This window comes from Nomascus leucogenys, chromosome 11 (genome assembly GCF_006542625.1).
Source record: "Nomascus leucogenys isolate Asia chromosome 11, Asia_NLE_v1, whole genome shotgun sequence".
Lineage (NCBI taxonomy): Eukaryota > Metazoa > Chordata > Mammalia > Primates > Hylobatidae > Nomascus > Nomascus leucogenys.
Genome location: NC_044391.1, coordinates 114,511,630 through 114,522,485, shown reverse-complemented (window position 1 = coordinate 114,522,485; position 10,856 = coordinate 114,511,630). Strand labels below are relative to the sequence as shown.

At 38.7% G+C, this 10,856-nt stretch overlaps 2 protein-coding genes across 6 annotated transcripts in view; both read left to right on the top strand.

Annotated features, from left to right (window-relative positions):
* LOC115837294 (mucin-20-like) overlaps nt 1-568 on the top strand; it is a 12,390-nt gene extending 11,822 nt beyond the window's left edge. The window contains 2 exon segments of the mRNA XM_030822804.1: nt 219-341; nt 563-568. Coding sequence (XP_030678664.1) covers nt 219-341; nt 563-568 — 129 coding nt within the window.
* LOC115837314 (probable cation-transporting ATPase 13A4) overlaps nt 10-10,856 on the top strand; it is a 39,224-nt gene continuing 28,377 nt past the window's right edge. For 4 of the 5 annotated variants that reach the window (XR_004032362.1, XM_030822989.1, XM_030822992.1 and 1 more), the window contains exons 1-7: nt 10-341; nt 814-870; nt 1,120-1,199; nt 2,676-2,718; nt 3,160-3,269; nt 5,961-6,057; nt 7,788-7,860. Coding sequence is in view for 4 of the 5 variants with exons in the window: in XM_030822989.1 (XP_030678849.1) it covers nt 859-870; nt 1,120-1,199; nt 2,676-2,718; nt 3,160-3,269; nt 5,961-6,057; nt 7,788-7,860 (415 nt within the window). In the remaining variant the exon portion in view is untranslated. The remainder of the gene's footprint in view (nt 342-813; nt 871-1,119; nt 1,200-2,675; nt 2,719-3,159; nt 3,270-5,960; nt 6,058-7,787; nt 7,861-10,856) is intronic. The other variant, XM_030822990.1, reaches the window with a different exon arrangement.

Genomic DNA, 10,856 nt, shown 5'->3' with positions numbered 1-10,856 from the left:
CGATGAAAACAGGACATGAGTAAGTGTTATGCTCCTATTCACTAGTTGTCTGTGATGTGCAAAGATTGATCCAGCAAAAACAATGCTTCTCTGAGGAATCAGAGTGACTTTTACAGATAGATCCTGGTCTGTGTTCATTATCTTCTCTCAGATATGCTTGTGGTTCTAACCACTCTGTCAAATGAAAGAGTCTAAAATAACTGTGTCTTGCTTTGTAGGACAGTTACATTAACATCAGGGATGAAGTCTCTGATAATGGCAGAGAAGGAAGTTACCATTTTGCCCTAACTGGAAAATCCTTTCATGTTATAAGTCAGCATTTCAGCAGCCTACTGCCAAAGGTAAGTTCTAAGAGGGTGACAATCTCCCTGTGAAAATGCTGATGATGTCATTTACAGAGCATGATCCTAAATTATTTCAAATCTTGAGACAGGTAAAATATACTCAGTGAGTTTTCTGTATCTTAAGAGAGACAGATATTATTGCAGAGGATACTATTGTCTCATTTCCTACTAGGTTTGAAATAAATAAACTTGATTAGTCAATTTTCCACCATCTATAGGATTGAAGTATCAGTGATTTCTTGAATTATGCTGATGATTTTGGGTGGCTGTCACTATATTGCCATGGTAAGGGGTCTCAAAGTATAGTGGAAACCCTGCAATTATACTGGAAGGCAGACCAAGAATAAAGGAATGCCATTAGTTTTTTGATAGAAGACCTCTGTACTCAAGAGGGTCAAACTTAAAGCTTTAGTGGGGGAAGGTAAGTTTTAGATATATAGTTGTCCCTCAACCTCTTGCTGTTTTGCAGTTCAAGGTTCCGTTAAGCTCAAGATTTTTCAGGACCACATTCCCCATGACAGTTGAGGTAAATTCCTGTAGGCCATTTTCTAAAATATTTTTTGTTAAGTAATTATCTTTACTGATTTTGTGTTTTTCACTGATCACTTATCTGATGACCAAACCCTCAATGTTTGTCTTAGAATCCAAAGGAAGGCCCATTGGAAACTTTTTTTTTCTTCATCATAAGTGTCATGATGCAGTCAACGTTCTGTTATTATTTCGTGTACAACCAGCTGACTTGATAAAACATATCCCCATTTTGCGTTCCTTACAGATACTGATCAATGGGACCATCTTTGCAAGAATGTCTCCTGGGCAGAAGGCCAGTCTGGTGGAAGAATTTCAGAAACTGGAGTAGGTTCTTTGCCAGTGCAGGTGGCATGAACTGCATGGAGGCATAACAGTCAGGGGGAGTGGAAGAGGTACAGGGAGTCACTCAGTTTGGCAAGGGCAGTGGTCCTTCCTCTGGCTGCATGAGATAATCACTTGGGAGCTTTGGAAAAAATAGCAATACCAGGGGATCTCACCATTCAGAGATCCTGATTCAGTTGTTTATATGGGGCTTGAAAAATCAGTATCTTTTTTCACGTAAGTCAATTTTGCATTCAATGTTGAGAATCACTGGACTAGAATCTAAGGGGAGAAATAAGAATGGAAAGGTGGCTTGAGCACAGCTCCTGGAGGGACAATGAGAATTTAGACTTTATTTGTATATGCTGTCATCACAATGATGATATAGGGACATTCATGTGACAAGAGATTCATGTAACACTAAAAATACTAAAATATTTGTGTTTCAAATCATTTTTCCACCCTAAGTCAGAAAAATTATTCTCTTCTAACACAAAGGGTCTCCATTCCTAGACAGAATGGGCAGTCCAAATGAAGTGCCCATCATTTGGGACCCTTTGTTTCCTGTTAATAGAACCCCACGGAGTACCAGAAGCTTTCTCCACCTTGGTCACCGGGTCACAACAACATGACTCCGACTCCTACTCATTTCTACTCTGCCCTCCTATTCATTTGATTCCGTTATCAGGCTAGCTTCTTGGCTCAGAAAACCCTGTCTTTTCAACGTGGCTGAAACCTAGGAAGTCAACGAGTTCCCTCCACATGGCAGTGTGGAAGAAAAGTATAGCATGTTCTATGAATGCTGTCAGAATGCTCATAATTTAAAAAGCTGGCTCTCCATAATCCTTGTCAGTGATTCAAGAGAGTATTCACCCAGCCTCAAAAAGCCATTCTGAGACAGGGATGTGTTTTCTTTCTTCAACTTCTAGGCCTGGCATTACATACTTGAGTTGAGTGACTGTTGACAGGGTGGATTTCCTCTCATGCTAGTATTAACAGCACACACAAGTATGACTTGTTATCATTTTAGACTTTATAAGTACTTTCCCATACAGCACCTCATTTAATACTCATAGCCCTTTGTAGGCAAAATAATAATAATGATGGGAATAATAATAGTGAAAATGGTAAGATGACCAGATCAAAATCTACATCTGGTTTCAAATACTGTGCCCTCTCTGCCATGCCATACTTACATCATAGAATTGCGAGCATCTCTGTCTCACAGTTGAGAAAGCTCTCCCTGCGCAGTGACGTGCGGTGTCTACATGAAACACAGTCAGGAATCACGTTCTGAATTTCTAAATCCATTGTATAAACTGCTGAATCACACTTTTTTCAGTCAAACTAGACTCTTAGGAAAATTCCCTTAAATAATGAGTTTGAACCCCAAGTAATGATGGTCACTTTGTTTTTTTAATTAGAGAAATTAGCAAGATAGCTTGGATCTCATCTACAATTAATGTGGTTCCCTCTTAGTTACTTTGTAGGTATGTGTGGTGATGGAGCCAATGACTGTGGGGTAAGTAGCTACCAGTTTGTGTGGCCATAATCTCACATTCGATTACACTTAAGCCCTTTAGAGTAGCTGCCAGTGTGTGTAGTCATAATCTCACATTCATTTATCCTCAAGCCCTTTAGAGGTATACTCCTGGCATATATACCATTTACATTCCTCTTGATGGATAAACTGTTGCATTGGGAGGCTTTTGACCAAAGTCACATGTTGATTCAATGGTTAGTTTAGGCTACATGGGGTAGAATTTTGTTCTGGAGTTCTCATTTCTTTGGCTAGGTATCCTAATGCCACCTTTTTCTTATGTTCCAGGCAGGGTTAAGTCTCTTGGTTAGAGTTTGGGCACACAAACCACCTTGTGGCCAGCTTAACTGGCCTTTTCTTATGAGGCTTTAGTAGAGATGTACATGAGTCTATGTGAGGAGTAAGCTGATTCTTTGCTTTCAGGCTCTGAAAATGGCTCATGTGGGCATCTCATTATCAGAGCAGGAGGCATCTGTGGCCTCACCTTTCACTTCCAAAACTCCAAACATTGAGTGCGTACCTCATCTTATCAGGTAAGTAGGCGCTTCCTCAAACCTCGTTTTCTCTCTCTTGACTTCTGGTGCAAATCACATTGTTCTGCCTGGGAAAGACTAGAGAAACTTGGTGTCCCTGGGTGTGGAGGGCGCTTTGTGGAAGAATGCTGTCAAGATTCTGCTTCCAGATGGATTTTCCAGAAGTTAAAAATAACACTGGGAGAGCAGTGGCATTTCTAGTGAATTCACTGATTACATTATTCTTAGAAGATTGGAATCTGGAACTTGTCATTGCTTTGAAAGTGTCAGTCATCCTCATTTTTCAAATGTATCTATCTCCTTTTCAATTTTTATTTGAAAAATAAAGTTTTCAAAATCTTTGGCCGGGCGCGGTGGCTCACGCCTGTAATCCCAGCACTTTGGGAGGCCGAGGTGGGCAGATCACGAGGTCAGGAGATCGAGACCATCCTGGCTAACATGGTGAAACCCCATTTCTACTAAAAATACAAAAAAATTAGCTGGGCATGGTGGCAGGCGCCTACAGTCCCAGCTACTGGGAGGCTGAGGCAGGAGAATGGCGTGAACCTGGGAGGCGGAGCTTACAGTGAGCCAAGATCGTGCCACTGCACTCCAGCCTAGGCAACAAAGCAAATCTCTGTCTCAAAAAAAAAAAACAAAAAAAAAAACTTTATTGGCTTTTGCTGCTCTCACTAAAATTTGCTTTGATGCCCCCCACCACCCTGCCGAAAATGTACTTCTGCTCCATTATATTTGAATGATAGAGATAGTGAGCATGGTGGCTGCTCTTGGTTATTGTAACTGACATGTGTTTCTAGTTTAAAAATGCTATAATGCCTACTATCTCACACTTCAAAACAGCCTGGAGATGCAGAAATGGCTATTTTTTTTTTAACAAACAAAAAAATTGAAGTTCAGAAAATTTAATTGATGTGCCCAAGCTCATACAACCATATGAGGTTAGAGATTGTTTTAGAATTAATTTTATTCAGGCCGGGCGCGGTGGCTCACGCTTGTAATCCCAGCACTTTGGGAGGCCGAGGCGGGCGGATCACGAGGTCAGGAGATCGAGACCACGGTGAAACCCCGTCTCTATTAAAAATACAAAAAAAATTAGCCGGGCGTGGTGGCGGGCGCCTGTAGTCCCAGCTACTCCGAGAGGCTGAGGCAGGAGAATGGCGTGAACCCGGGAGGCGGAGCTTGCAGTGAGCCGAGATTGCGCCACTGCACTCCAGCCTGGGCGACAAGCGAGACTCCGTCTCAAAAAAAAAAAAAAAAAAAAAAAGAATTAATTTTATTCAAATGTATTTTATCTACAGATATACTATTTCCACCACATGAAAATAGTAATTTGGCTAGGTCCTCCCAATTTTTTATTTATTCATGCATTTGACAAATATTTAGTGAGTAGGCATTAAGTGCCAGAAACTAAGGGAGATAAGGATGATACCTACTGATTTTGATAGGTGCTGTCCAGGAAATAAAAAGGGCAAAAGGGAATAAGATGGCTATATAGGTAGAAGCAGCTGCTTCAGATGGGGTGGTGTGAGAAAACCTCTCTAAGGAGAAACTACCTCTGGGCAGAGGAAATGTCACAGCAAAACTCTGATACAGAAAAAAACCTGGTTTGAGGATCAGGTTTTAACACCCCAGGACATCATAATGGGCATGAGTTTAAACTTAAAGAAGTATGATCTAGGCTGGGCGCGGTGACTCATGGCTGTAATCCCAGCACTTTGGGAGGCCGAGGTGGGTGGATCACTGAGGTCAGGAGTTCGAGACCAGCCTGGCCAACATGGTGAAACCCAGTCTCTATTAAAAATACAAAAAAAAAAATTTAGCTAGACCTGGTGGCACATGCCTGTTGTCCCAGCTACTCAGGAGGCTGAGGCGGGAGAATCACTTGAACCTGGGAGGCGGAGGTTGCAGTGAGCTGACATCATGCCACTGTACTCCAGCCTGGGTGACTAAGCAAGACTCTGCCAAAAAAAAAAAAAGTATAATTTAAATTTAAAAAGTGTAACTTAAACTCTATTTTTCCCCGAATGAAATAGAAGATAAAAGTGACATTTCATATGTCATCTGTTTCATGCTTTAAATGTGTACTATTTATTCAAATCAATCAACAGTAACACAAATGAAAATGCTCATCCTTTCCAGCCTATTTCAATTTGATATATGACTAATTTGAGTGTGTATACTGTTTTGGTCCAGTTTTAGAAAAAGTTGGGACTGCCAAAATGAAATTTGAATCAAATGTTTGCCAAGCTCCTGAAGCTCCTGTATGAAAATAACCCCTGAATCTGGAATTTTATTTAAATCTGTTAGTTCACAGATGAAGAAACTGAGACAAGGGAAATGATCTTCTGCATCACATTAGTGAATAGGTAGAAGATCTGGCACTAGCTCCACTGATCTGAGTTGAGGAGCTAAAACAATGCCTGCTGAAAGGACAAGAGCAACTGTAAATCTGGACTCCATCACCAGATCAAGGCCCTTGGACCTTGGCCTGGAATTGGCCTTTCTTGAAAATTGGGTTGTTTAGTTTACTGACAGCCAGCATCCACGAGCTCGGGGCTGTCCATTTTCAGACAAACAGTCGTATAATGACTTTTGATTTTTTTTCTCCTGAGCTTAGCTGAACAGTACAGAATGACTGACCTTGTGTCTCTTCATTACTTTCATGTCTTTATCATTTCTTTTCTTACACAGGGAAGGACGTGCAGCTCTCGTTACCTCCTTTTGCATGTTTAAGTACATGGCTCTGTACAGCATGATTCAGTATGTTGGCGTTCTGCTGCTCTACTGGGTATGACTTGGGACTTAGCCTCTTGGTTAGTGTGAACTAAAACAAGAGCGGTGCACTCTCAATTTACAATGCCTCTCAAATAGAGTGCAAATAGGATATCTGAGCAACAATAGCCCCTCCAAAAATATCCTTAAGAATTTTTAAAGTAAATCACAAATAGACAGATTTGTACAGGAAAAGTTGCTGATGTCAATTCTCTGATATAGAAACCTTTTATCTAGTAATAGCTGAGATCATAACTGAATATATTGCTTTTTCTCTTGCTGCTACTTTTACCTGATTGGACAAGGTCTTTGTCTTCTTAATTCCAATGTGGCTGTACCCTAGTCTACCACTCACTAAAGAATTGGTTCTCTGCATTGGGGTGCTGCTAAATGCTTCATTTAGCATGAAAAAGGAAAGACCTGATTATTAATGTTTGCCCATTTCAGTGGTGTAAATACTCCTACCATAACCAGTTTCAAGCTATCTGCCCATTGTCACTGAACATGAAGTGGGGAAAGACGTACAGTAGCATATGATTCTATAGTACTTGCCCCATATAGATGCAAGAGTTGTAAATAACCTTAAGGGTACAGACAGAAGTAAAATGTAGAAAAATATTTAGAAAGTGCTGAGCTTTGAATATTAACTTTGGTTTTAGTGTAACTTATTTAATGGTACACTTGTATAATTTAAGTTTTTATATTGGCTTTGTTTAACAACCAGCTCACAACATCTCTGAAAATTTAGCAATTGACTTTTAAGTGTTAGTATAAGCCAGCATGCCACTGGTTCCCTGAATATAGGGATGTGAAAACTGGCATATCATACCACAAAAAATACATAGGTCTTGTGATCACTTTTGTTATTTAACAAGATATAAAAAGAGAAAAAAACATGCACATCGTCTGTGAACTCAACATGTGAGATTGCCCTATTAACCAACACCAAGAAAAGAAAGTTCATGTGGGTATCTGTGTGGCAGATACCCAGATTCATCTTTATATACTGCCTTCTTTTTCCTGGGTTAAAGGTTTTAGTTCTGTTTCTCTCAGATAAACTATATCTTTTCCTACTCACTGATAAATGGGCTAGAGAAGGATAGGCTATTTCTGGAAATTGGGCTCTATTTTAGAATTCCCAAATTATACTCAAACGTAGAATTAAACATTGAACATTATCTCCTTTCCACTAAGGGGTGGGGAGCAAGAAAGTGAGTTTCTTAAAATCAGTAAGATCTGAGCACTTTTTCCTCTAGAGTATTAAGATGCTTTGCTAGAATTTTCTAACATTTTGTCTAAAAACATTCAAGAATGCAAATAGTGAGTTTACTTATTCTTATTTTCCATTAGTAAAATTTATGTAAGGTTACCACACATTTGTCACTTGGGGATGTATTTTTTTATTGTGTGAAATGAAATCCTAAATTTTCTGTTAACAAGTAGAAAAGAGAGCAGAGATGAATCTGGTAGGGGAAGATGTCCTCCTCAACAAAGTGATAAGGATGCACAAACAATCCCACCCTGAAAGCACATGATGATAGGCTGGATAGAGAGGGTTTCACAGGTTTGGCTCTGATTACTTCAACCAACACCATCACTCACAAACTCAACCAGACCCCGACCACGGCATCTCCACAGTAATTTACTTGAAAAACCCTATGTCACAGTGAGAAAACAAATGTAATCAATATCTAATTTCATCCAGAAGGTCACAACTTTTTTGATCTGCTTTCTTTTTATTTTCAGGAGACAAACAGCCTTTCAAATTACCAGTTTCTGTTCCAGGATCTGGCCATTACAACTCTTATTGGTGTAACAAGTAAGACATTTTAAAACTTTCTTACCAGAGGTGCTACCCTCAGCTGCCCTCCCTCTGCCTTGGAAAGATTTGTCTACCGTGAGGAACAGCAGCTGCAACAGCAGCAATGATCTGGAACTTATTCCCAAATATATACACAGAGAGGAAATAGAATCCTCATTTTTAAGTATTGCAAGAAAGTATTAGCAAAAGAAAAGCTTGCTCGTTATTTTGCTGTTTTCTGCAAAATGTGGAACTTCTATAAATGGTCACTAAACACTTAAAATGAAAAAAGCAGCTTGAAAATCAGGAACACTAACTCCAGAGTGCTTTTAGATACAGTTATAGTTAAAATGTACCCAATTTATAGAAGCCAAATGGCTTTTATATTTCTCATACCTAAATCTTAGCCTCTCAGGATTTAGAATGAAGCTTGAAGGTAATCTTGCCATTATACCTCTCTTACCCTCCACCTTCTAATGAATAAATTGTCTCCCTAATGTCCCTGCAATGGAAAACTTTTTTATTTTTCACTTTGTTCTTTTTTAGGGCTGTCTTAGATTCACAACAAAAATGAGAGGAAGGTACAGAGATTTCCCATGTACTTCCTTCCCAAACACATGCATAGCCTCTGCTGCTATCAACATTCCTCACAAAGTGGTATATTTGTTGTAACTGATGAACTTCCATTGATGAATGATTGAAGTTTTGGCATGTCTTTGTTGTTTTGCTTTTGTCTTACTAGCTCAGCTAAGGAAAATCTCAACCAACATTCATATTGAAACTAATTCAGTCATCAATTGCAATCATAGGTTGATTACGGACACAAGAGTTTGGCAAAACTCAATGAAAGCATTTCGTGAGAAACAATTAATAATAACATCATTATTATCCAAAGTCCATAGTTTACATTACAGTTCATTCCTGGTCTTGCACATTTTATGGGTTTGAACATATGTATAATGACATATATCCATCATATTATCACACAGAGTATTTTCACTGCCCTAAAAATCCTCTTTGCTCTGCCTAGCCATCTTCCCCTCTTCCCCAAAGCTCCTGGCACCCACTGTGATCTTTTACAGTCTCAGTAGTTTTGGCCTTTCTTTTCTTTCTTTTTTTTTTTGTATTATACTTTCAGTTCTAGGGTACATGTGCACAACGTGCAGGTTTGTTTGGCTTTTCTAGAATGTTATATAGTTGGAATTATATGTAGGCTTTTCAGGTGGGCTTTTCTTCACTTAGTAATATGCATTTAAGGTTCCACTATGGCTTTTCATAGTTTGATAGTTCATTTCTTTTTAGTGCTGAATAATACTCCATTGTCTGGGTGTACCACAGTTTATTTATTCATTCGCCTACCGAAGGATATCTTAGTTGCTTCCAAGTTTGGGCAACTGTAAATAAAGCTGCTATAAACATCCATGTGCAGATTTTTAAGTGTAAATAAGTTTTCATTTCCACTGGGTAAAGGATTATGTAGTAAGAATAAGTTTTGTTTTTTAAGAAACCTCTAAACTGTCTTTCCAAACAGCTATACTAGTTTGCATTTCTACTACCAATGATTTAGAGTCCTTGTTGCTTCACATACTCACCAGCATTTAGTTTTGTTAGTGTTCTGGATTTTGGCCATTCTAATAGGTTAGTAGTGGTCCATTTATGCTTTTACTCCTACTTCCTCCAACCTTCTCAAGGATTTTATTCCTCTAATAATCTATTTCTCCATTATTATCAACCATTCTCTTGTTTACTAGATCATTCCCAGTGATGACATATAATACATTCTCATATCTTCTTTCTTTTAAAAATTCTTATTTGACCCTGAATCTACCACTAGCTACTGCCTCCTTTATTCTTAAACTTCCCAAACAGTTATGTGTACCCACTTTCTCCATTCTCATCCCTAATTCTACTACCATTCCATTTCCATTAGCCAGATTCTAACATCCGGGCATGAATTTGAATTTTGGGCTTATGCGGTTGTTCAGTGGGCGGCAGTGGTATACTTGCAAATGTTTAACATGTTGCTCTCCAAAAAAGTTTGAATATACATATAATATATATTTACTTGTTTTCATATATATAATGGAAACATATATATATGGGAAACATATATGTGTGTATATATAAATATATATATATACATATACACACACCCCTATATATTTGGAAACATATTTATATATAGTAAATATACACACACACACACACACACACACACAGGCATATATGGAAACAAGTAACTTTACTGAAAAGAAATGTGTAGTGAGCAATTTGCAAATAATAGTAAAATATACAATACTCTTTTTTTTTTTTTTTTTTTTTTTTTTGAGACAGAGTCTCACTCCATCACCAAGGCTGGAGTGCAGTGGCATGATCTCAGCCCAATGCAACATCTAGCTCCCAGGTACAAGTGATTCTCATACCTCAGCCTCCCGAGTACATGGAATTACAGGTTCATGCCACCATGCCTGGCTAATTTTTGTACTTTTAGTAGAGACGGGGTTTCGCCATGTTGAGCAGGCTGGTCTCAAACTCCCAGCCTCAAGTGATCCACCCGCCTCGGCCTCCCAAAGTGTTGAGATTACAGGTGTGAGCCACTGTGATCGGCCAAATATAAAATACTCTTTATTGCAAATTTCATTTAGCCAATTGATTGTCACGAAATGCTTTCTTTGAGTTTTGCCAAACACTTGTGTCCATAATCAGTCTATGGTTACAATTGATAACTGAATTAGTTCCAACATGAATGTTGGTTGAGATTTTCCTTTAGCTGGACTAGTAGACAAAGGCAAAACAACAAACACTTACATCAAAGCTTCAATCATTCATCAGTGGTATGGGAAACTTACCTGTTGAATCATATTTCCTCAGTTTAAAAAATATCCACAATGTAACGGCTACAGATGTGGCACATTTTTAAGTCTATTAACCTCAAGGACATAGATAATACTAAAATGTACAAGATAATGAGAGCATTATCAGTTTTGAGTATTCATTTTCTTTGGTTTAATACA